Source organism: Podarcis bocagei (assembly GCF_964188305.1).
Source record: "Podarcis bocagei genome assembly, chromosome: 4".
Lineage (NCBI taxonomy): Eukaryota > Metazoa > Chordata > Lepidosauria > Squamata > Lacertidae > Podarcis > Podarcis bocagei.
In genome coordinates, this window is record NC_138128.1 from 20765323 (window position 1) to 20792155 (window position 26833).

General features: G+C 45.0%; 1 protein-coding gene across 2 annotated transcripts in view; it reads left to right on the top strand.

Moving 5' to 3' along the window:
* Window positions 1-10948: 10948 nt before the first annotated feature.
* Window positions 10949-26833, top strand: part of PPM1L (protein phosphatase, Mg2+/Mn2+ dependent 1L) — a 180613-nt gene continuing 164728 nt past the window's right edge. The window contains exons 1-2 of one of the 2 annotated variants that reach the window (XM_081190575.1): window positions 10949-11032; window positions 12479-13233. In XM_081190575.1, the coding sequence (XP_081046701.1) occupies window positions 12831-13233 (403 nt within the window). In that variant the 5' untranslated portion in view covers window positions 10949-11032; window positions 12479-12830. Of the gene's footprint in view, window positions 11033-11667; window positions 11840-12478; window positions 13234-26833 lie in introns of those variants that run through there. The other variant, XM_081190576.1, reaches the window with a different exon arrangement.

Consider the following 26833-nt stretch of genomic DNA (forward strand, 5'->3'; position numbering starts at 1 on the left):
GCAGTTTAAAAGCATGCCAGTGCAAGTAGACAAATAGGTACCACTGCGGCAGGAAGGTAAACGGTGTTTCTGTGCGCTCTGGTTTCCGTCACGGTGTTCCGTTGTGGCATTAGCGGTTTACTCATGCTGGCCACATGACCCAGAAAGCTGTCTGTGGATGAACGCCGGCTCCCTCTGCATGAAAGCGAGATGAGCGCCACAACCCCATAGTCGCCTTTGACTGGACTTAACCGCCCAGGGGTCCTTTACCTTTACCTTTTACATGGTGTATAGATTTCTTGATTGGGCTGGATCTGGGTGAGAGGCTCTCACCAATTGAGCAGACAGTAGCTCTGTCTGAAGAAGCAATCAGAAAGAGACGCCCCAAGCTGGATGGAGATAGGGAAAGGAGATAAGATTATGGTTGGAGTAGTAGACAGATGAGTGTGATCTGAAATGAAAGAACTGAGTAAGAGCAGGAGAGAAGCAATGAGGATCTAGTCTTAAGACAAGTGATAACCTTTGCATGTGTTATTTGGTCTTTTGTCTGCTATTTCGCAGAATCATAGAATTGTAGAGTTGGAAGGCACCCCAACGGACATCTAGTCCCAACTCCCTGAAATGCAGGAATCTCAGCTAAAACATCCAATCTCTGCTTAAAAACCTGCAAAGAAGGGATAAATTCTTAAAACATTCGAACATGGCTGATCTGTCATTGCTTGGTTGAGAAGCAGGGTGGGAGGATCCCTATTGGAGAGTGTTGGGGCCACATTATGAAATAAGCATAAAATAAAAGCCATACACAAGTATATGTACGTAATGCTGTTAATGTGTAGATGAGAACATCTGGCAACAGTAGAGTGGTTTCCCCTTCCATCGCAACCAGTGGCAGCCTCACTATCCTTTGCTTTTATCTTGTTGCCAAAAGAAATATTTCCTGAGTTAAATCACAATTCCCATTTCAACCCTGTCCATCTGCATCAGGGGCTTGTCTTTGTAATTAACTGCACTGGCATAACTGCAATTTCTTTTTCAGCAATGGCCTCGTATGTATGGGGGGAGAGTTTGACCCCAGGAAAACAATCAGATTCAAGCAAGTAGAGTAAAGTAGGGCAAGGTCTAGGTTCAGGCTAGGCTTGGCTTTCCGGGGCACCCTAGCCAGCTCTTAATTACTATTAATTATTGTTAATTACCCACCCTTCATCATAAGGTCTCAGGGTGGGTTACAACAAGTAAAAATACAGTTTAAAACAGTACAAAAAAAGAGAACCCATTGCAATTCCAAAAAATGGATGGGGGCTCAGCACCAATCAACCTCAGACTGAGACTTAAATGAGAGCTGTAGCTTTTTGTTTGAGGAGCAAGTTCCGCCTTTAGTGGGAGAAGCCTCTCATTTAAAAGGACCTGGCGTGCTCGTCTACACTTCCGCTTGTTCCGTGCCTGGAAAGCATGGGGGCAAATGGTTTTCTGCTGGACCCGTGTTTGCTAGGCAGTTTCCCTCTTGTCCCACTCCCTTCCAAGGGAAAACCTGCTCTTTAGCGCTAAACCGGAACAAAGAGCAATCTGTGGAAAACCTAATTGCTATTTGCTCCAACTGAGCTCTAAAGAGTTGTTTCCCCTGGTGGAAAGCAGAGGCACAAGGGGAAGGATGAATAAGCCTGAGTCAGAGGTGGGCAACATAACCTTTTTGGGCTGGAGAGGTACTGGCACACCTGGGATACCAGTGTTTTGAATTAGTTGGTCCACCTGGGGTTGGCTCCAAGGACAATTCCCTATCTCACTATTAATCCCTGGTTTCACCCTTTGAAGAGAGGGTGTCATGACAATTGCATATAAGCCAAAATTTCCCTCGGGCTCTTGCCAAATTATTTTCATCACTCTTGAATGCTGTACTGTAATTTACAAAGATTATAGATTCCACTTTTACAAGCTTTCCCCAGGGTGAAGTAATGATATCCTCAACGAATACCCAGAGTAAATGAAATGAAATTGCATTTTTATTATGTTGATTATTTAAATTAGCTTCACATGCATTTTAATTTGTATTCAGGAAACTGAAATCCATGTCTCAGCAGAACATATAGGAAAGGAGAACATAGCTGGTTGTGTGTTTAATAATAATGTAAATCCCCCCCAAATAGTTTTTTAGGGCAGTCATTAGATTCCAATGATCATCAAAGTCAACAGTGAATGATAATTATCTGGAATCAAAATGTGTTAAAAATAAAAGGTGAAATCTTCCAAAGAGGTTTTATCTCAATTCCCCCCCCCCATTGTGAAATAAATATTGTACTTGTTGATTTCGTCCTAATGAGTCACTGCAATACCTAAATGTCTAATTTATAATGATGCCCAGTTTGCTGTTAAAAATTAATACCTACAATTAATTGAAACCACAACTTCAGTGCTTTCTGTGCATATAATCAGTAGGAGGGGCTTTTGCATGAGAAATATTTGCCTAATGTTTCACAACATTATAGAACAGACAGCACTGACCTGGGGGGGGATTGCAGAGCTATTAGCTAATTTTAGATGATAATCACCTGCTATTCCTTTGACACTCTCTTTTCTCCAGTCAATCTTCACCGGGTTGAAGAAACAGTATTGCAATAAAGTACCTGCCTGAATGGCGAGTCTTGCTGATCTTTTGGGTGAAATCAAGCAGAGGCATAGCATTCTTCCTCATAATATGCAGCCTAACTTTTTTTTCTAACCCATTTTTCCTTCTTTTTATCAGAACAGGAAATTGAATGAGAATTTATCTCTGGCTTGCAATCATTTTGCTATGAACATTTCAGAATTTAATCCCACTTAAACTTACAGCGGTGAGCACTATGCATTGCATAGTCGCACTTTAGTGCAGAGGTAGGGAAACCTTTTCCATCCAAGGGCCGACATTCTCTTCTGGGCAACCTTCTGAGGGCCACATGCCAGTGGTGGGAGGGGCCAGAGGCAAAAGTGGGTGGAACAACAAGGGCAGTGTATAAGTTGAATAATTAAGAAGAAGAAGAATAGTTTCCTTTGTACAGTGGGCAGTACAAAGATGTGTGCACACATCTGTATCCTTCATCCTGGCAAACGAGTCATGGTCAGAGTTCAAGAACACCAGGCAAAAATATTTGGAGGATCAATGATAGGAATGGCCTGGTGAGAGTTCTGAGGGTCAGGTAAAAAGGTCTGCAGCGCCGCATTTCACCCCTAGGCCTTCTCTAGTGGCTCCCGAATCTGTATTTGATCCAATGCCTCTGGAGAGATAATTTTCCCGTCCTAGGGGCAAAAGAGATCCATTCTAAAGTAGTGACCTATGGATTGTCTCCATCAGAATTATTGGAATTGGACCTAGCCACAGCAAAAAAAAACCTCACTCAAAAACTTGAGGAGATTGACTTACAACAAAACACCATTTTGGGTGTTAAATCTTGGCATAGTGCCCTCACAGCAGATACCATCTTATTTGACCTCTTTGTCTGTAGCGGCCCACAGATATGCCTTTATTAAGGCAAGATTTAATGCCTTTCCTTCCAATGTCTTGAATAATAGATTTTCCAATGGTCGGATCTCAGCGGTGTGTGTATGCGATAATAGATCTATAGAATCTTTACAACATATACTATTCTGTTGTTCACTACATTCAGTTTCTCGGATCAGATTTTTGTCCCCTTTATTATTGGAAATCTCAGGTGACTCCTTGGAAACATAGCTAATTCATTTATTGCAAGATTCTGATCCGAGTAGGTCCCTTTCTGTTGCCAGATTTCTGATAACAGTATAGCCTATAAAAGGAAAAATGGATTACTCTATGATTATTGATTTTGCCTAAATAATATTGATTTATACTGATAATTTGATATTTTAAGCGCTATACTGTTCTTATTTTAATGGAATTTAGAAACTTACGGTCTGAGATGTACTTGATTTAAACGTAATTTAATTAATTAATTTTATCTTGTTATACCTGTGTTGCTGTATGATGCATTGAATATGGGCCTATGGCCATAATAAACTATCTATCTATCTATCTATCTATCTATCTATCTATCTATCTATCTATCTTCTCTAGTGGCATGGGACTAAATAGAAGGAGTGAAGTAAATACCAATATGGCACCTGTATATTTTGTCCTGTGGATCAAATGGCAGTGGGGAAGGCTTGGTTTTCATTGAGACAGCAGCACTGGAGGAAAGGTTTGTTTTTTGTTTTTACCTCCACAATTGGTGCCATGACCCCAATCCAAATAAGTTCACCTATTATTATTTTAAAATAGGTAGAAGAATCCTGTTCCTGAATCTCTCACATCACCTTTAGGGCACTTCCAGACTTTCGCTATTTTCAGTTGGGATCCAAATTGTTGTTGTTGTTTAGTCGTGTCCAACTCTTTGTGACCCCATGGACAAGAGCACGCCAGGCACTCCTGTCTTCCACTGCCTCCTGCAGTTTGGTCAAACTCATGTTAGTAGCTTCGAGAACACTGTCCAACCATCTCATCCTCTGTTGTCCCCTTCTCCTTGTGCCCTCAATCTTTCCCAACATCAAGGTCTTTTCCAGGGAGTCTTCTCTTCTCATGAGGTGGCCAAAGTATTGGAGCTTCAGCTTCAGGATCTGTCCCTCCAGTGAGCACTCAGGGCTGATTTCCTTAAGAATGGATAGGTTGGATCTTCTTGCAGTCCATGGGACTCTCAAGAGTCTCCTCCAGCACCATAATTCAAAAGCATCCATTCTTCGGCAATCAGCCTTCTTGATGGTCCAGCTCTCACTTCTATACATCACTACTGGGAAAACTATAGCTTTAACTATATGGACCTTTGTTGGCAAGGTGATGTCTCTGCTTTTTAAGATGCTGTCTATGTTTGTCACTGCTTTTCTCCCAAGAGGCAGGCGTCTTTTAATTTCATGACTGCTGTCACCATCTGCAGTGATCATGGAGCCCAAGAAAGTAAAATCTCTCGGACTTCCGGGTTGGCGCGAACAGCTAATGGCGGATTCCCTCCGAGCTCCGGAGGGAATCGGCTCCGCTGGGGACGGGTCTTACTGCGACGGCGACGCGGAGACCCTCAAAAACCACAGGCGTGGATGCCTGCGGACCTGGTGACTCGGTGGGCACCTTAAGCGCCCTCCCCGACCCACGAAGAGCCTTTTTAAAGGCTTCGGAAAGGGTACGGAGAGCGGCGTGGTGCTGGGAGTAGACCGCTATCCCAGCGGAGCGAAGCCGTGTGCCATGGCTGATGAGCGCTGACTTTTTTCCTCAAATTCGGACCGGAAAAGAAGCAACCCGTGAGTAGATGGGAATTTGGACTCTAAAATATCTATTTTTGAATTTGATACAACCGGGGGATGTGTCAAAGGGAAGTCCGCACCCCCCCCCCCTCCTGCAGAAGATCTAAAGCAATAGCAGGAGAACTAAGTTGGAGAGCCTACCCTTTTGGGGTGAGTTAAAAAGACATTAACTTTCACGATTTGATAAAAGAAGTTTTGAGCTGGAGTGTAAGAGTGGAATTTCAGAAGCTTTTTTCTTGTTGTGTGCAACTCCCCCCCCCCTCCTGGGCCCGGGAGCGTCCTGCCTCTGAGCCTGTTGAAGAGGAAAGGAGTTTGACAGCTGTCAAAGCTGTCAAAGCTGTCAAACGGGCAACTTAAAGTGAAAAAGCTTGCTACTTAAGATCTCTCTGGATTAAATGTGATACAATTGAATTAAAGTTGTTGATAACAAAGAAACCAACGAGGTTGAGGACTGTTGGAAAAAGATTACTAAGTAACCAGATTCCCTCTAGGGGGAATTCTGAGACATTACAATGGCTGCAGATGGAAAGTTACTAGCTGAGATAGAAAGAACGTTCTATCTTGTGGGAATTTTACAAGAACAGAGTCTGGCTATGAATAAACAACTCACGACCTTGACTTCTGGAATAAGCAGCTCTGTTGAATGTACTGAGGACTTGAATGGGAAAGAACCTGCAGCTGAATTGGAAGAGATATCTCAAGAATTGAGGAAGACTAAACAAGGAAAGGAGAAAGTACACATGGAAAGTACCAACCAGAAGGTTATATCAGTGGAGTATAAGCAAGAAGACCTTTGGATCACATGGATTACAAATCTGCGAAAGATGCGAAAGATGAAGGAGGAGGCCCCTGGAATACTTGGATTACAGGAATTTAAAATAAAGAAGAAATATAACTGGGGCCCCCACTTTGAAGATGAAGAGTTTGTGGAACTTTTGCAGCAGTTGTTTTTAAGTGCTCCTGTGGGAAGAAAACCTGATTTGATTGGGACAGAACTCCTTCGAGATTCGATGACCAACATAAAGGACTTCCAACAAGACCGGCGGAGAGGGACTGAAAGAGATTTGAAGGCCTCGGACTTGAGAAATCCAGGCTAAGAACTGTTATTATGGACATGTATTTGGGAAGGGACGGAAACCGGGGATGGGAGGGAGAGGGAAAACAGAACTTTAAAAACACTCTTGATTTTTGGGTTTAGTTAATATGATTTTTATCTAATACAAATTGGGAAATCGATGGAAGGGAATTTGAGTCCAACTTAGGAAAGAACCTAATTTTCTTTAAAAGGTGTTATATTAAGATGGTAAAGAGCAGACATAATAACTTGCTGATATAATTATGGAAATTGGGATGCATGAAGGGGGGTGGGGGGAAGTCAAGAAACAAGGTTAAGAAAATAAGATTTTTGAAATTATGCATGTTTTTGTCTTTGTCTTTTTTTGTGTGTATGTTATGTCTTTATAAAATGTGAAAAACCAATAAAAAATTTTATTAAAAAAAAGAAAGTAAAATCTCTCACTGCCTCCATTTCTTCCCCTACTATATGCCAGGAGGTGATAGTATCCAAATACTTGCTGGCAAATTCAGGATGTGCAACTGAAGTCGAGTGGAGAGCTCTTATACCACAAACCTGCCACAAAACCAGACTTCTTGCAGTATGGAAAGTGGCGTGAAAACATGGGCATAGCCAGGATTTATTTTAGGGGGGGGGGGAAGGCTTTATGTTGGAGTGGGGCAGAACTGAGATATGTGCAATGCAATTGGTCAGTTAAGTATTTCTATTTATTTACTTGATTTTGGGGGGGCAAGCTGCCCCCCAAACCCTCCTGGCTACACCCATGCGCGACAATGCACTGGGAAGTATGGAAGGACACTTGCAATGTCATGTATTCCCCCCACATACAAATTTGAATGAATGCTGAAACAAACTGCTGTGGTCTAGTCTGAATGCAAGCAAAACAGGATGAATGCATGATAAACTGGTAATCTGGAAGTGACTTTACTTTGGCTCTCAGAATCACTGACTTCATGTCCTCAGTGCCACCCAACCCAATGGGCGTAGCTGGCGATGCAGAGGGGGGCAGCTCAAGTAAATAAATAAAAATACTTAACTAACTGATCAACATAAAGCCTGCCCCCCAAAAAAACAATCCTGGCTACGCCCATGCGGCACACTTCCCATGTTTCGGGCAGAAAGGTTTGAAGTGAGGATGCTGCTGTCTCTGTGTTTTGCAGGCTGATGTGCCGCATGAATTAGAATCGAGAAAAATATGAACGAAACTTTCCTACAAGCGGGAGACATCCTCAGGGTACCATATGCATTTATATTTCATTGCAAGGCAGATAATGCGAGCAATGAATTCCTTGGCCATCGTGAACATTACGCTCCACATTTTGGAAGGTATTTTATTAAAGCTTTCATTAAACATAGAATTTAACTCAATTATATATTGCCAGGAGAAGCCGCAAATGCAGCAGTTATTTAAAAAGCCCCAAACACAATCATTTTGGAGCAAATCTTGCCAGAGCAGATGCAGGCATCTTTGCGTGAGTCTTAACTCATAATGAGTAAATAGGGCAATAATGCAATAAACAATTAAAATAAGATTTACTCTACAGAATATCCGCCACAAAACAAAGGAGAGACAATGAGCTGTTTTGTTCCCAGGATTGAACTTTTCTCCTTTCTTTTAATACAATACAATCCCAGTTTTTAATCAGATGTTCCCAGGAAAGATGATTATTTCTTATTGTTCATTATGTTCTATTCCATGTTCATCCTTTAATTTACATTTTATTGTGGTTCATTTATATATTTATTACATGTTTCTCCAAGGAACTTGGTATACATGGTTCACTGCCACCATTTAATTCTCACAACAACCCTATGAGGTAGGTCAGGAGAAGGAGTAAGGTCACCCAATGAGCTTAACATCTCGGGAGGATATGAATTTGAATCTTGCTGGTGCTAGTCCAACACTCTACACCAAGGGTGAGGAAGATCCAGCCTACCTCTTAGTTTTTAACAGGATACTGCCAGTGTGCTGTAATGGTTAAGAGCGGTAGTCTCGTAATCTGGTGAACCGGGTTCGCATCTCCGCTCCTCCACATGCAGCTGCTGGGTGACCTTGGGCCAGTCACACTTCTCTGAAGTCTCTCAGCCCCACTCACCTCACAGAGTGTTTGTTGTGGGGGAGGAAGGGAAAGGAGAATGTTAGCCGCTTTGAGACTCCTTCGGGTAGTGATAAAGCGGGATATCAAATCCAAACTCTTCTTCTGCTTCTTCTTCTTTGAGGGAAATTATGTTTTTTAAAGGTATAATGTGTAAGCAGCCGAAGTAGAATGGTAAGACTGGCCCTGCTCATATATAAATGAATTTTTTAAAAAGGATATTAGAAAAAAGTACCATGGCATAATTATTTCTTTGACACGATCAAAGAGCACGCTCTGTTTTAAAAATAAAACAGTAAATTCCCTTTCTGAGGCTGACCTGCTCATAAACAAAACGTCTGTGCAGTTAACAGAGTCGGTTTCTCTACATAATGGTGTTGCTCTGACTGACCTGCTCAAATAAAAGAGATACATTACGATGGGAGAAGTACTGAGCAGAAGATAATTATCTGAACCAGTGAACTTCCAAGTATCCTTAAAATAGTGTTGTTATTTTTATATATCTGTTGTTTGCTCGAATCTGTCATCATCCGTGACATTTCCCTCTAAAGAGCTGGATGTGTTTGTTTGTTTTTTAAAAGCAGTGTTCAGGAAACCGTGAGAAGTTACCGCACTCTCCTGTCGGGTATACATGAATTTGAAGTTCCTTCATATTACTTGTCGTATACACAGGGCATGATCCGGTCAAAGTTAAATAGGATCAAGACCATTAAATTGGCTGAACAGGCGAGACTGAGGAAAGCCTATATTTAGACTATGTGGGTTGCCAGTGAGAGAGGGTGGGCAGCAGCCTGGCTGATTGCCTCGGATGCATCAGCAAACTCCATTATTATTATTTTTGCATTTATTTATACTGTGGCTTCTTCCCTTATGGGACACATGGCAGCTTATAGATAAAAACAAGAACTGCTAAAAACAAAGAAAAAACAATAATTTAAACACAATTGAACATTACTAGAATTGAAATTATATACACATATAACGGGACAAGGGTGGTGCTGTGGTCTAAACCACTGAGCCTCTTGGGCTTGTTGGTTGTATGATTGGCAGTTCAAATCTGCACGACTGGGTGAGCTCCCGTTGCTTTGTCCAAGCTCCTGCCAACCTAGCAGTTCGAAAGCATACCAGCATGAGTAGATAAATAGGTACTGTTGCGGCAGGAAGGAAAACGGCATTTCCATGTGCTCTGGCTTCCGTCACGGTGTCCCGTTGTGTTTTGGTCAGAAACGTTTTAGTCATGCTGGCCACATGACCCAGAAAAGCTGTCTGCGGACAAACGGCAGCTCCCTTAGCCTGAAAATTCGACTGGACTTAACCATCCAGGGGTCCTTTACCTTACTTTTACATATATAACATCTGGTTAAAACATATCCATAATTCCAGTTTAAAACAACATGACAGTCATTAAAAGCAGTCAATTCCCCAAAGCCTGTTGAAACAAGAAAGTCTTCATCTGCCGGCAGAAAGACAACAAGGAGGGAGACAGTCTAACTTCTCCAGGGAGGGACTTCCAAAGTCCAACGCTCTGACCACAACAGTGGCTCTCTTCTTTATAGTATTGTTACAAAAATCGGGTGCCTGCCCCTCTCCTTGCCTGGTTCCTTTGGAGAACGGAAGACATGGTGGAGACTGTTGTGACTTTAAGAAATATGGTCTATTCGCCTACTTACACCTTCAGTCTGCGTGGAGGGAGCCCAGTTCTTACTGCATGGCCCACAGCAGTGCAGGCAACCTTCCGCCTCCCTGCCCAAGACGGATCTCCCCCCTTCCTCCTGCTTCTTCTTCTCAGAAACCCTTTTCCCGTGCCCTCAAACATACACCCCGCCACCTTGGTAACGTCTCACTCGCCAATGGCCCATCAACACCTGTGGTCATGTTCATGGGTTTGCTCTTCCCCCAGCCAGCCAGGGTTGCATAAACCAACCCAGGAATTCCCTGTTTGGCACAGTTCTGAACTTTAATCCATATCCCAATTGATCAAAACCCTCACATTAATTTCTAGGTTTTGGGGAACCCCCCCCAAAAAAAATCTATAACTGTATAAAGCAGTGGGTAACCAACACGGCGCTGCTAGCCTTTCTCAACCTGTGGGTCCCCAGATGCTGTTGGACTACAACTCCCATCACCCCTAGCTAGAGCTCAGGGATGATGGGAGTTGTAGTCCAACATCATCTGGGGACCCACAGGTTGAGAACCACAGTGGTGGAACTACAGTTCCCATCAGTCCTAGCTAGGAAGACTAATATAGGTATTAAAGTAGGGTTGTATTCCCCCCCCCCCTCCGTTTTATTATTTTATCTTCCTGTAAACCACTACTGGTAGTAGTACTAGTTGTTGTTGCTGCTGCTGCTTTTTTTGTAGGCAAGAGGTGTATAAATAAATAATAATGATGACTTCATTGGTAGAGGGCGCAAGAGAGCCCGCCCGCCCTCGAGGACTACAAACCCCAGAATCCCGCGGCGCGGCCTCCCGCCAATCGTACGAGAGCGCTCCTGCGCGAAGGCTCCTGGGATCCGTAGGCAGCGGCGGCCACTAGCCCAGCCCAGTGGGAGGGACCGGCGGCGGAGGCGGCGAGGCTGAGCCAGGTGTCTCGCGGGCGGCCCTGCAGGTGACGGCGGCCGGGGAAGGGGCGGCGGGGCAGCGAGGCGAGGGGCGAGTGGTATCCGGGAGCGCAGCGGAGGCCCGAGGGAGGCGAGGGGCGAGCCGGCCGCTTGGCTGCCTGCTTGGTTGGTTGGCTGGCCGGCCCGGGGATTGGAGCCGGCAGCTCGCTCCCCTCTTCTTGCAGCAAAGCGGGCGGAGAGGCGCGAGGCGGGCTGCTGCTGCCGCCGCCTTTCTCCCTCGGCGAGGTCGGCCGCCTGAGCATGCAAATCTCTGCAGCAGCTCCGGGATGGTACAGTCGGTGGGTGTAAGGGCTGGGGGAAAGGAAGCGCTTCCCTCCCTCTCTCCCTCCTCCTCCTTGGGAGTCCGCGCTTCCCCAGGCACGCACCCCTTCGCCCTCGTGGCCTGCAAACTGGAGCCCGTGCCAGAAGCAGAAATAACCCCTCCACAAAAACAAGACACCACCCCCAGAAGTTCACCATCATCAGACGGGCTGCAAAGAGAGCCCATGATGCGGGTGGTCGATGCCTTTTGGGTATTGCAAAGGAAAAGGCTGCATGGCAGCTGGGTGAGGGAGCCTTGGTGCAAGCGCCCGTGCCGGGGATTTCCTGGGGAGCTGCATTATCTTACCAGGAGTGACCAAGCGGGCCTTGTTTTAAAGCCCTGCTCCTTATTTTTAGGACCCTGCAGTTCTGGGGGCTCGCCTTAAGGGCCCTCCTGATTGTGACATTCTGCCTTGTTTTGTTTATTTTACAAGAAACACAACAAAACACCACCCCTGCTTCTTTTTAATAGGACCCAGCTCTACCCACTGAAGGTGATAATAATATTAATAGTATAATAATTCATTCCCTTTTGATTTCTACTACTGCTCCTCTATGCTGCTGCCCTGTAATCCTGTCTTGCTTTCCAATGCAGTCCTCACCTCCTAAAGCCCACGTGGCCCTTTGTTATTTTTTCCTTTTCATTGTTCCTGGTTTTTCCATGCGCATTCTCCTTGTGGCGTTTTGTGGTTGTTGTTGTTTTCCTTCGGTACCTTCCAATCTCTCTCTCTCTCTCTCTCTATGCTCCCCTGGAGCCTCTGCTAGCAACTGTTCCGGGCTGCCTCTGGATAAAAGTGTGCTCTGCCTGGAGTTTGCAGACGGCAAAAGCATGAATTGATTTACTGTCCTACTTCGGAGGCATCTCTGGGCAGCTGGGAGCGAGCGCCCGGGAAACAGCAGCAAGAGGAGGAGCAGGCGGGAGAAGGCAGAAGGGGTCCTTTTGTGTCCTCCCTCGAACATAGGCTGTTTCCTCCTCTCCTCCATCCTGGCTGGAAGAGTTCTTTGCAATAGCACACAGAGGCTGACAGATCTCTCTTTCTTGCTGCTGTTTTTTGGTGTTTTTTTTTTAAGTGCTCGTTTCTCCACCCCCCTTCCCCCTTTTTGCTCATGTGCGGATGCTTGTTTTCTTGCAGTTCACCTTCTCCAGAGCCCCGTGCTGGTTGGAAACAGCAGGAGCCAGAAGAGGAGGCAGATCAGCCTGCCCTTGGTTGCACAGAAGTGGTGTGCTGATTTCGTACTACTTGACACCAGAGCTACTCCCAGCCATCTGTGACTCGAGCTGCCTGAAGCAGTGGTACAGGGAGAGGAGGAGGAGGAGGAGGCAGCTTTAGTAGCCGATGATAACCCTGCCCTCAGTGGGTTTGTATTACCGGAGCATGCACTGATTTGCTGCCTTGTCTTTAGACCCATCCCAATCGCCAGGGTTTGTGCGGGTGTGCGGTGCATGCTCAGGAGGGAGGGGGAAATCCACTGTCTCCGTAATAAATGATAGAGGATACAATGACTTTGCTCTCTCTGCTGGGTCGGATCATGCGTTACTTCTTGCTGAGACCAGAGACCCTCTTCCTGCTATGCATCAGCCTGGCACTGTGGAGCTACTTCTTCCATACGGATGAAGTGAAAACCATCGTCAAGTCCAGCAGGGACGCCGTGAAGATGGTGAAGGGCAAAGTGGCGGAGATCATGCAGAATGACCGGCTCGGCGGATTGGATGTGCTGGATGCCGAGTTCTCCAAGACCTGGGAGTTTAAGAACCACAACGTGGCCGTTTACTCCATCCAAGGCCGGAGAGACCACATGGAGGACAGGTTCGAAGTAATCACTGACCTGGTGAACAAGACCCATCCTTCCATATTTGGGATATTTGATGGGCACGGAGGCGAGGCAAGTCTCGGGCTGTTCATTTTGGGGGTTCGGGATTTGCTGCCATTTCCTATTTATTGCCCTTGTTTGACTTAAACAAGTAGCGAAGTTGTTGTTTTACGGTCATTCGCACCTCTGGTTTGGGTAGAAGCCATTTAAAGGGCACAGCAGGACAAAAGCCTAGTCTTCCATTCTTTCCTTTTTAAAAATACCTTGCAGTTTGAGCATCTTGGCAGTAATGACTGTGATCACAAACTTGCTCTGTTAAAGCTCTTCTAACTAAGCTATGAGGCTTCACATGCTGCTGCCAGCTGAGTAAAGTCAGCAGATGCTGTAATGGTTGGTTTAAAGGGAAAGTTTATTGAAAGAGGGGGTGTTTTTTATTGTAGGAAAGAAAGGAGCTAGCAGGAGATCCCTAATGTCCCCAGTTGGGGAACGGAACTGAAAAACTTTCTTTCTTCTAGCCGACCCAAGGAATTAACTTCGTGCCACTGCCTTTATCATTATTATTATTTCTGGCCATAGAAGTTTGTTCTTGGTTTACGCCACGTTCTGTAGCCTTTCTACTTGCCGAGACAGGCTGTTTTGTCTTGGACAGCAGTGCAAATACCATGTGTCGCTCCCTTCCTCTTTGCAAGGGATGCCTGGAAAGGTTGCTGTAGCTTTTTTACATTGCAGGGTGCGCGGGTGGGCTTGGGGAGTGGCAGAATCGGCTAGTGACTCCCTAGCTGCAGACCTATTATCTGTGTCGGGTTAATCAGCGATGAAATACAAGGAGGTTTCCCTCCCTTTTCTTTTGCTTGTATGCTAAGAGTGGCTGGGGGAAGTGACAGGGTGCTGGGGGAGGAATCTTGCTGGTGTGTTAAATGAAATACTTGGTGCACCACCTGAAGTGCTTTGCTTGTGTTCGTTTTTATTCTGCCTCTGTTGTGCTATGATCCGAGGGTCTTCGGGTTTCCTACAGCTGTTCTGGCAAGTCAGACTTGCTGGGAAAGCTGTGACAGCGATCTGGCACAAATCGAGGCCCCCAAGGGTAGCAGCTGTTCTCATAACTCCTGATAGGTTGCATCTCTTGCGCTCCTTCTGTGCACTCACCACACTGGGGGAGGGGGGGGCTCTAAGAGCCCCAGCCTAAGCTTATGTTCTTCCTCGGAAGTAAGGCTCATTTGCACCCAGTAAGTGGGCATAGATCTGCAGCCCAAATCTCCAGGGATAGCAGGATGCAGACTATCCCTATGATTGGGACTTTGTTTTAGGAACAACCACTGTGGGTTTAAGAATCAACTAAATTTCAGATTCGTTATTTGTTGAAGTCTATTACTGATACCTTGTAATGGATGTTGATGTTTGGTTAAGATAAACATTTTTATTTTGTTTTTCAAAGAAGGGAAGCAAATGCTTGTGTGTTTGTGTGATTGTATGCTGCCTGGAGTCCCAAATTCTTTTCTCCAGGCCACCTTACAAAAATCAGGAGCTGTGCAAGAACACGGTAGCATTTTTCTGTGGCTCCCCACTCATTTTGATGGGTTCTTTTCTCAGGAGAAATGCCTGGTGGATTGTGTCACTCTTTAAAAAGTAGAAGCATTTCAAGCTAAATATAAACTTTTATAGCCCAGAGCCCTTTGAAAACCATCTCTTCTCTATCCCAACACATCCCCCCAGAAACCCCTTGTGTTGAAATTTGGTAGCTTTATGTACATTAGTTAAATCCAGATTTGTGGCAGAAATATAGCTTAGCAAAACCTTTCTTCCTACCCAGTTTAGAATATTATTTCTCTCCTCCACCACCCCGGCAAAAAAAATTCTACCTAAGCGCTGTCTGGTGCACTGGGTTCTGTTTACAAGTAGGCTTTCCATCATGCTTTTAAAACAGAATGCTAGCATTGAACTTTTTGCTCAGTGTGTAATAATGAGTCTTCTTTTGTTGTATCAGATGGTATTTCACTTATAGGAGTAAATTGCATTAGTATATTTGACCTCAGATGCCATTATTTTAAAATTTAGGTGTTTGTGACTGCATGAAGAGCAGTGATGTTAAAATATATGGGTTGTGCATAGTCCTTGTTTGTTATTGCAGGAAGCTGATTATACGGAACAAAACCCTTTTTTGCCCTTATAGGTCACACAGTGTGGAGGACCAGTGACTGCTACCTCTGATGGCTGTACCACCTCCAGGAGCTGAGGCAGCTTGTCTCTGAAGACCAGTTGCTGGAGAACCACAGCAGGAGAGGGCTATCTCTTGCATTGGGGGTGGGAGTTACCTATAGGTATCTGTTTAGCCATTGTGGGACACAGGGTACTGCATTAGATAGACTTTTTGTTGTGATCCAGCCAGACTCTCCTTAACGTTCTTTTGCTGCTTCTTAACTCCTCCATTCTACTTGGAATCAAGAGCAAAAAAGCATATGGAAGTTTCCATCCTTTTAACACGTACTTTTGGACAAAAGCGTATTGTCTCCTAATCTGGAGTGCTTGAGCTTAGTTGTTAGTCAAAGGATGCAATCACGGAACTGGAATTTCTTGAAATGGGTTACCTGTAAGCTCCTTGTGGGTGGAGGGTGGAGGCTCAAGACTGGGAAGATGTTGGGGAGTATTTCAGCTGACTGTCTGTGATGTTGTGGGGAGGTAACAGAGCTGGAAAACAGGCAGTCTGAATTTATTCTGGCTAAATGGAGAGATTGGCTCATGCAATCAGGTATTGGGTTCCTGTCTTCTAGATGTCAGTGCACATTACACAAATCTGCCCCTCTAAAGATGAAATGGCCAAAAATGTTGGTACCTATGAACAATTCCCCCGGATATAAGGCAGAATGTTTTGCAAATGAAATATCCAGAATTGGAGGAGCACTGGGTCTTTAGGTAATACAGTGGTACCTCGGGTTACATACGTTTCAGGTTACATATGCTTCAGGTTACAGACTCCGCTAACCCAGAAATAGTGCTTCAGGTTAAGAACGTTCCTTCCGGATGAGAACAGAAATCGTGCTCCGGCGCTGCTAAAGTGGTGCTTCAGGTTAAGAACAGTTTCAGGTTATGTACGGACCTCCGGAAGAAATTAAGTACTTAACCCGAGGTACCACTGCAGTAATAACAGTTAATCTGCAGAGGAACTATTTGGTGGAATTCTGTGATGGCATCATAGCTGTGGAACTCCCTAAGGAAGTTCCATTTTGCTTCCTCCATGGTTTTTCAGCAGGAAACCAAAGCAGTCCTCTTCAGGAGGGGCTTTTGGGGGGGGTTGCCTTGATTAGCTCCTGTTCTTGATTCTGCTGCTCTGTTCCATACTTCTGCATTTCTAGTATGTTTTTGTATTAATTTATATTGTGTCTAATATGCCTTGTTAGCTGCATTGGAAACTTGGTTGAAAGATAGGTTACAGTTGCCTTTTAATCAGCGAAGTGTTAGGAGTGGATGATGTTACTCTGTAGCAGCTGGTTATCTGCTCAGAATGCATTTAAGCTCTCTGCGATCTTTTAGCACCCCCAGTCCTTTGTTTGTCCTCGCCTTCTTCCTCTGTATAGTATTGCACACTTGTTGTTAACAGGCCTCATTGAAAATGACAATGTGTGTTTTTATGGGTGGACCCGGGGAAATAAATAGTTGATAGGATGGCTGAGCTAGGGGGCAGCTGTGGGGTTTTGTTTTTTTTAAAAAAAGTGTGGTAACCATTTGCTCTTGATTTCATCACAGACAAGTGGCCAGGTGGTGATAGTCCACTTCCTAACTCGCTGTTTACAGCCAGTGTGCATATCACTACCGTGCAAAATTTTGGCCGCCTCACTGTGAGGGTCATAACATTTGAAGCAGCCATTAAAAAAGCAGCTCCCAGTATGTTTCCGAGCACAATTCAAAGTGTTGGTGCTGACCTTTAAAGCCCTAAACGGCCTTGGTCCTGTATACCTGAAGGAGCGTCTCCACCCCCATTATTCTGCCCGGACACTGAGGTCCAGCGCCGAGGGCCTTCTGGCGGTTCCCTTGCTGCGAGAAGCCAAGTTACAGGGAACCAGGCAGAGGGCCTTCTCGGTAGTGGCGCCTGCCCTGTGGAACGCCCTCCCACCAGATGTCAAAGAGAAAAACAACTACCTGACTTTTAGAAGACATCTGAAGGTAGCCCTGTTTAGGGAAACTTTTAATGTTTGACACACTATTGTATTTTAATATTTTGTTGGAAGCCGCCCAGAGTGGCTGGGGAACCCAGCCAGATGGGCGGGGTATAAATAATTTTTTGTTGTTGTTGTTGTTGTTGTTGTTGTTGTTGTTGTTGTTAAAAAAGGGTTAGAAAAGGTGTTCTGGTCTTTGCATTTTTTCTGCTATGTGTACACAGGCTTGTTGCTGTGTTAAAAACTTTTGCTGCATGCCGATTTGAATGAAGCACAGAATTGTAGCAGGGGCTTTTTAGGTGTACCACATTGTGCCTGATGCAGGAAATTGAGATAAAGCCAGTGTGGTATAGTGGTTAGAGTGTTGGACTATGACCCCGGGAGCCCAAAGGGTTCAAATCCCATTCAGCCATGAAGCTCACAGCTCACCTCGGGCCCCTTGCCATTTTTCAGCCTAGCTCACCTCAAAGCATTGTTGTGAGGATAAAATTGGGGGAAGGTAAACTTTGTACACCACCTTGAGCTCCTTGGAGGAAAAGGTGGGATCTAAATGCTATAATAAATAAATAAATAAATAAATAAATAAATAAATAAATAAATAAATAAATAAGTGTACACCCAGCAGATGGTTGTCAAACCTCTGTGGGACCCTTTCAGTTTTGCCTTTAACCAGTGGCGTAGCGTGGGTTGTCAGCACCCTGGGCAAGGCAAGTAATTTGCGCCCCTAACCCGTGGATTTGCGCCCCCTAACCCTAACCCCCAGATGTTGCGCCCGATGCGGCCGGCCCCCCCTGCACCTCCCACGCTACGCCACTGCCTTTAACAGTATAGTAGCAGTAAATGCCATTTGGCTCTGTCCTGTGCTCTTTGTTGTTTAGTCGTTTAGTTGTGTCCGACTCTTCATGACCCCATGGACCAGAGCACACCAGGCACTCCTGTCTTCCCCTGCCTCCCACAGTTTGGTCAAACTCATGCTGGTAGCTTCGAGAACACCGTTTGCCTTGTAGCTTTATGAACATATGATGTATATATATGCCTCAGAATTCCTATAACAAGGGGATGAACTATATATTTATATTGTATCCTCTTTCTGTTGTTGTTTTTTTAATCTGCTACCTTCTAAAACCATTTTATTACAGAGTAAAGTAGGATTTTGATAACAAAAGTTTTTTATTTTTGGAGCCGTCTGTGAAGCCCCTCTCGGTCTCTTTTAAAGTAATTTTGCTAAATACGTAACTAGAGTCCCTCTTTTCAAATATAAAAAAAAGTTAAATAGCTCATCATTCTTATATGAACAAAGTGTCTGCTCTTCTTTGTAAGTGAGGTAGACGTAAGTGGTTTTCCTGTCTTGGGTTCCCACCCACAAAGGAAACAAATTTTGCATAAAAGCAAATAAGTGGTGTTATTGGAGCAGGATGTACCTGCTACATGTGACTGACATTTTTAATCGTTCAATTTGTGTGAGAGTTACTTTTATCAACACAAGCTTTCTTTATTCGAATGGTCTGGGAAAGAAACAGCATAATGCATTCTTTTACAAAAGAGGGAATATTTTTAGTTGTCTTTTCCCTCATTTTTTTTCAATGGCATTTTTGTGTACCTTCTGAATGCCTGAATAGAAAAATGCATGAAATGGGACTTAATAACTATTCAAGTAGCATAGCTTAATAGACACTCAGAACTGTATTTTCTTAGGTCCTTGTAAGTGGCTACTCTTGCTAGTTTTTCCTTGACTTCAAAGGACAAGTAATGACAGTGTGGGTCTCTGATTTACTTGTGTAAAGATTTGTTTGGAAAGACAAATTTGCTCATGGGGGGGGGGAGTTCTTTGATGCTGGAAGTGCCTTGATCACGTCTGCCTTGCTGATTAGCCCAGCTTGTACAGTTTTAGGCCCCCAGGACAGAAAGTTACCAACCAATTAAGAGTACTTGCTGGTACTCAATGTTAAATATAGTATTGGTGGGGAGATGGAACATAGGAACCGGTCTTACACATAGTTAGAACTTTGGTCCATCTAGATCAGCAATTTCTGCATTGAGTTGTCGGTCCTGAATGGGGTAACTGTTCCCCTAAAGGTCTAGGTTCTCAGCCTGGGGCCAGGTTAATTCTGTGTCCAGAGCAGCTGTCTGCCAGCTCCATCTGATATGCCGCCTGAGACCCTACCTGTCTGTGCAGTGCCTCGCCAGAGTGGCTCATGCTCTGGTTATCTCCCACTTGGACTACTGCAATGTGCTCTACATGGGGCTACATTTAAGGTGACCCGGAAACTACAACTAATCCAGAATGTGGCTGGTAGAACGGTGACTGGGAGCGGCTGCCGGAACCATATAACACCAGTCCTAAAAGATTAACATTGGCTCCCAGTATGTTTCCAAGCACAATTCAGAGTGTTTCAAAGCCCTAAATGACCTGAGCCCTGTATACATAAAGGAACGTCTCTACCCCCGTCGCTCAGCCTGGACTCTGAGATGCAGCTCCAATAATTATATAATAATAATAATTTAGGGACCCGGGTGGCACTGTGGTCTAAACCACTGAGCCTCTTGGGCTTGCAGATCAGAAGGTCGGTGGTTTGAATCCCTGCAACGGGGTGAGCTCCCCTTGCTTGGTCCCAGTTCCTGCCAACCTAGCAGTTTGAAAGCACATCAAAATGCAAGTAGAGAAATAGGTACCACTCTGGCGGGAAGGTAAACAGCGTTTCCATGTGCTGCTGTGGTTTCGATGTTCTGTTGCACCAGAAGCGGCTTAGTCATGCTGGCCACATGACCCGGAAAAAACTGTCTGCGGACAAACGCTGGCTCCCTCGGCCTGTAAAGCAAGATGAGCACCGCAACCCCAGAGTCGTATGCAACTGGACTTAACTGTCAGGGGTCCTTTACCTTTATACCTTTTTAATAATAATTTATTATTTATACCCTGCCCCTTGGGTGGCTTCCAACAAATTATTAAAATACAGTAGTCCTTCAGATATTAAAAGCTTCCCTAAACAGGGCTGCCTTCAGATGTCTTCTAAAAGTCTGGTAGTTGTTTTTCCCTTTGACATCTGGTGGGAGGGCGTTCCACAGGGCAGGCGCCACTACCAAGAAGGCCCTCTGCCTGGTTCCCTGTAACTTGGCTTCTCGCAGTGAGGGAACTGCCAGATGGCCCTTGGCGCAGTATGAAGCTCCAAGGGCCTCCTGGCAGTTCCCTCATTGTGAGAAGTAAAGTTACAGGGAACCAGGTGGAGGGCCTTCCCAGCAGTTGCTTCTCTCCCCCCCCCCCCGGTGGAATGCCCTCCTGTCAGATGACAATCATATAAACAACTACACAACTTTCCAAAGACCTCTGAAGGCATCCCTGTATTGAGAAGGTTTTTAATGTTGGATGTTTGCTTTGTTTTTGTTATGTAGGAAGCCTCCAACATAACCTGGGGCAACCCAGTCAGATGGGTGGCATGCAAATAATAAAATTATTGTTATCTTCTCCAGTGCTTTGGTGTTAACATGTTCCAATGACTGCTGCACCCATCAACCCCCCCCCCATTCTACCTTTCTCATCCCTTCTACATACCTGTTGAAAAGGTATATTCTACTGTGTGTGGTTGCCATAAATCAGGGATGAGTAAGTGTGGCCCTTGGTCTAACTTCATATGAGTGTGCTTCAAATGTGCTTTGAAGGTATATTGTGTACACAGCCTAGGTTGAATTGGGAATTTTTCCTGCCTGGCAGTCAGAACAGACAATGCTGAGCTAGACGGACTGACAGTAGGTTTCAGGCAGAATAAGTTGTGGCTGGAGGAAGGAGTTTGCTATGTACTGCACTGAAATAGTGAAAGGCTTTGTTTTTGCCTGATAACCTTTAAAATAAACAGCCAAACCTCAAATTCAAACAAGATTTCATGGACGTTAGTGATGTTTCCCATATATAGAACTTTCCTCCAGCCTTGATGGGAAATGCTTGCATTTGCATTAGGACTGGAGTAAATATTTATGCTGTTAATATCATGCTTTTATAAAAAAAAAAATCTCTGTCTCAGTTGCTGACATCTACGCTAGGGGCTGGAAAGCAAACATGGGTCATTTTAATTGATGAACCCAATGTTTAAAGGTTGAATTACAAATCAGAATTTGAGTGTACATTCCCTATCCCCTGCACAGTGTAAATCAGACCAGGTATAATTTAGGGACTTTAAAAAAAAGACTAGTCCTGCACATAGATAGGAACATAAGAAGAGCCTATTGGATCAGTCCTGTGGCTTATCTGGTCCAACATCCTGTTCTCACTGTGGCCAACCAGATGCCAGTGGGAAGCCTGAGTACAGCAGTGATCTCTCTCCTCCTGTGGTTTCCAGCAGCTGGTCTTCAGAAATAATGCTGCCTCCAACCATAAAGGCAGAGTATAGCTTGCTAGTAAGGCAGAGCTGCAGCTTCCTATATGAGACTCAGTCCAATAGTTAACTCCTGCTAAAGCAACATCTGAGCTCTGTTCTCATGCAGTACAGCAGGGGTCGGCAACCTGCAGCCCATGGGCCACAAGCGGCCCACGGGGGTCGTTTAAACGGCCCCCGAACCAAGCTGCCTGCTCGGCAACGCCCCGCATGCTGTGCTAAGCTGGGACACGCTTCTGTGATGCCGGAAATCGTGTCTGCACATGTGCAGACACCGGAAATTGCGTCTGCACAGACACCAAAGCCAGAAATAGGGTCTGCGCAGACGTGATCCAGCCCATGAAGCGATCTCCGCGGGAGTGAACCGCCCCAGGCGAGGTAAACCTTGCCAACCCCTGCAGTACAGTATTCAACCTGATGCCTGATTGGAGCTGTCCAAGGTAGCTTCATCTTGCCTCACCTCTGCTGAGATTAGCGCTTCCATCAAAATAGTCTTGTAAAATTAAATCCTGGGACCATCTAATGAAACTGATTGTCAGGAGATGCAGGACAAGCAACAGGAAGCACTATATATATATATATATATATATATATATATATATATATATATATATATGCTTTCGTAGATTTTCACGGGTACAGGAATGCAGGTTTTGGTGTCTTCGGGTGTCTTCCCGTGTAAGAGTTGGGGTGTCTAGGCGACGTTTCGACGAGGTCTCACTCGTCATCTTCAGGCTGGTGCTTTCGGCTTCTTGTTACTGGAACAGAGCAGGATCTCAGTGTTTGAGTTCCTATAAATACTGTTGAGGGGGTGTGGTGTATAGCCTCCAACGTTCTGGGCAGAGAGGAAGTTCCCAGGTTAGTGTGTCTTTTCTTCTTTTGTTCATTAATTACTTGAGGGATATCTTGAGTGATTTCTTGAGTGATATTCTGAGTACCACTTAGGAGGGTCATTAGGTGTGGATTAGTTGCTAAAGCTTTCGTGTCTTGACCTCTTGACCTTGTGAAGAGTTTTTTTCTGAGAAGATGGCTGTACTGCACTTAGTTGTGCTCTGGCTTGGCTTCGTGTATAGGGGCGAGCTGTGGTTTTGTGCCCTGTGCCAGCCAGATCTGTGTAGGGATTGCAGGGGGGTGCAGCATCCGGAGGTGCCACTATGGTTTGGCTACTGGATGGTGTCTGTAATTTATCTGTGGAGAGGGTCTGGGTTTGGGTCTGGTGTGGTTGATTGGAGATGGCGTTCTGTGTGCCTCTGGTTCTGGTGTCGGTTTTTGTGGGGAGGGCTATTTTCCAGATGTCTGGCAGGCGGGACGTATCGTCACGCTTGTTCATGTTGTGAGGGTGTTTCTCTATCTCGATGGCTTCCATGATTATTCTCTTGTGGTGGTGTTCCATGTTAAAGAGCAATTTGGAATCTGAAAAATTAATTTCGTGTCCTGTTTCTTTCATGTGTTGGTAAAGAGAGGAAGTTTTTTTCTTCTTTTTTGACGGCATTCTTGTGTTCTGCGAATAAATGCACGTATCGCAGAACACAAGAATGCCGTCAAAAAAGAAGAAAAAACTTCCTCTCTTTACCAACACATGAAAGAAACAGGACACGAAATTAATTTTTCAGATTCCAAATTGCTCTTTAACATGGAACACCACCACAAGAGAATAATCATGGAAGCCATCGAGATAGAGAAACACCCTCACAACATGAACAAGCGTGACGATACGTCCCGCCTGCCAGACATCTGGAAAATAGCCCTCCCCACAAAAACCGACACCAGAACCAGAGGCACACAGAACGCCATCTCCAATCAACCACACCAGACCCAAACCCAGACCCTCTCCACAGATAAATTACAGACACCATCCAGTAGCCAAACCATAGTGGCACCTCCGGATGCTGCACCCCCCTGCAATCCCTACACAGATCTGGCTGGCACAGGGCACAAAACCACAGCTCGCCCCTATACACGAAGCCAAGCCAGAGCACAACTAAGTGCAGTACAGCCATCTTCTCAGAAAAAACTCTTCACAAGGTCAAGAGGTCAAGACACGAAAGCTTTAGCAACTAATCCACACCTAATGACCCTCCTAAGTGGTACTCAGAATATCACTCAAGAAATCACTCAAGATATCCCTCAAGTAATTAATGAACAAAAGAAGAAAAGGCACACTAACCTGGGAACTTCCTCTCTGCCCAGAACGTTGGAGGCTATACACCACACCCCCTCAACAGTATTTATAGGAACTCATACACTGAGATCCTGCTCTGTTCCAGTAACAAGAAGCCGAAAGCACCAGCCTGAAGATGACGAGTGAGACCTCGTCGAAACGTCGCCTAGACACCCCAACTCTTACACGGGAAGACACCCGAAGACACCAAAACCTGCATATATATATATATATATATATACACACACACACACACACACACACACATACAGAGAGAGCGCGCACGCGCACGTAATTGATAGAATCTGCTGTCATAGGATGTAGTTGTGCACTACATTAGGGGAAATTGCTTTGCAAAACTGCAAATTAGGTAAATTACTGGAGGAAAATATCAGCGATGATTAGCCATTATGGTTATATGCAATCTCCGGTTTCAGATTACTGATTTTTCATGCCCTATTTGTGGGCTTCCTAGAGGTTTCTAGTTGGCTGGCGTGGGAAATGGGATGCCGGACTAGATCGATGCTTGGTCTGATCATTCAGGGGATCTTCTGAATGGACTAGACTTGGTATAAAGCAGTTCTGTGGGAGGACTAAAGTAATTCTTGCATATATTAGAACAAGATGCTTCTCATGATTCTAATAAGCATCTTGGTCACCTGGCAAAAAAAATGCATAGTCACTGGATGAGTTTCTTCCCTTTTCTTTTCATGCACAGGCCAGCGCAGCAGATTTTAGTAATGGGCGCTTAGGGCCTGGACTGTTATACAAGCCATAAAATACTCTAATTGTAAATGCATTGTTTCACTGAAAATTCATTCCAAGAAAGACAGCTCAAGGATATGGAGAGTGGCGAGGTGGGACAAAGCTGTCAACTTTTGAGTAGTGGGACTCAAGGCTGATTGGATGATGAGATAAGATGGGGCGGGGAAGAGAGGAGCAGGGTGCATCACTCTTCTTGGTGGGAACTTTTAATGAACTTTGGGAAGAGAAGTGGGTGGCAGCATAGAGCACCCATCAGGCCGCTGATGCTACAAATTGATTATGATGCTGAAACGTTGCTGGCTCTCATCATCTCCGACCTTGTCTGATTCACAGCTGTGTGAGCAGCTGACGATCTTCAACCAGACAATCAAACTACGTGTTTTAACTGCTAAGCCACAGCACAATTATCCTCTGCACATCATACAGGAAACCTCAAGGCTCCCTGGGAGAAATGCACATTTATTTTCATTTATTCCAGCCTTGCAGGGTTCTCTCCCCCCCCCCCGCCCCTCATCCTTTGCACATTTTCGAGTCATCACAAATATTGGCAAATCCTTTCTTCCCTACCCCACTCTCCCCACCCTTTTTCGGCAATCGCCTTTGGGGGTAAACATTAATTATATTATGCTTCCATTTTTAATAGCGGGGACTGGCGTGGAGACTGGGTTCTTTCAGCCAATAAAATATCCTCTAGTAAATCTTTACTTTTCCCATTCCCTGGTAGTTATAAAAGTGCTCCAGGGCACCTAGCATTTCTTCTGATAAGGGGAAGTGCAAACCTTACAACGTATTTCTCAGGACCGCTGCAGCTCTTGCGTTAAGGGGGAGAAGATAAACATTTAAAATGAGTATTTTGCCATGTGCAGGTCGTCCAGCTAGATAATTTGAATCTGAAATATGTTTCCTTTCCCCACCACCACCAATACTTTCCAGAGGTAGTGGCTTGGTCTTAAAACATTAACAAAGGCTTCTGTGTATTGGTGGCAAAAACCTGATCCTAAAAGAAGTGTCTTCAGCCACAGATAAACTGAGCATGGGTTAGAGGCAAATGAGTCTCTTTCACATGCCACAAACCTAAACATCTTAAGGTTGGATGCAGCAGACTTGTGTTTCCAAATGCGTTTCATAAAGCTTCACTTGTTGGGGATATGCAGTTGGGTGAAGCTCCCTGCTAAATGTACACAATGTGGCAGAGCCAAATTTACCTTTGTGTGACGAGTGAAAGGGTGTTCTGTGTCAGGCCCCAAATATGGGAATTGGCTCCTGTATTTGCTTATTTAAGGTATTTTTACCTCACCCCTCAAGTCATGTTCCCAGAATGGCTGAAAAAGGCACTACACCAGAGGCAGTTAGTTAGTGTAAGGGCTGCATTGCCTTCTGGGAAAACCTGTGAGGGCCACATCCCAGATGTGGGCATGGCCACAAGCAAAGGTGAGCAGAGCAACGAATTAAAACTTCACCTTTGCACAGTCGGCAAATTGCTACATGCACTCATCCCTCTCTGTCATCCACCCCCCATCGAAACAAGCAAGAGGCATTGTCAGAGTTCAAGGACACCTTCCAGCCAGGCAAAAACACTTGGGGTGTGATCCATACCGATGAGGGCTGTGGCCTAGGGAGAGTTCTGAGGCCCAGATAGATAGGCCTGGTAGGCCACATTCCCTGCCCCCACCCCTACCTTTGGTTCCCCGCCCCGTTTGTACAGAGAGACACCTCTGAATGGGCCAAAGTTCTTGAAGAAAGTGGCTGAACTCATGGATTGGCTTGTCTGTCTAATCTTGATGGCTACAGGCACTTCTGTGGAGATTTTCTGGGTAGGATGATGTACATAGTCCTTGTTTTTGCCATAACAAACTGAACTGCATCCTGGAACTCCCTTAGGCCAAAAGTTGCATTCCTGAATGTGCATAGTAAGGTTCACAGGGCGCTGAGGGGCAATCTCTGCCCTGAGACAAGCTTGAAAAATGACCTCTACAAATCTTACCATTATCTTCTTCGTTTCTAGGCTTACGTTGAAATTTGCGCTTAAAAGGGGCTATTTGAGGGCTAAGGAACCTTTAAGTTCCTTAAAACTGTCGGGAATACAGCTTAGCTCATTCTGCCCTTTTTATTTTTTATTTTAATGTAAAATATATTCTGTAGAACTTATTAGTGCCTTGCTCCTCCTTGTTAAATAACCTTTCATTGCTTATAAGAGAGGGGCAAGTTTTCTCCCTCACCAGGCCTGCCTCT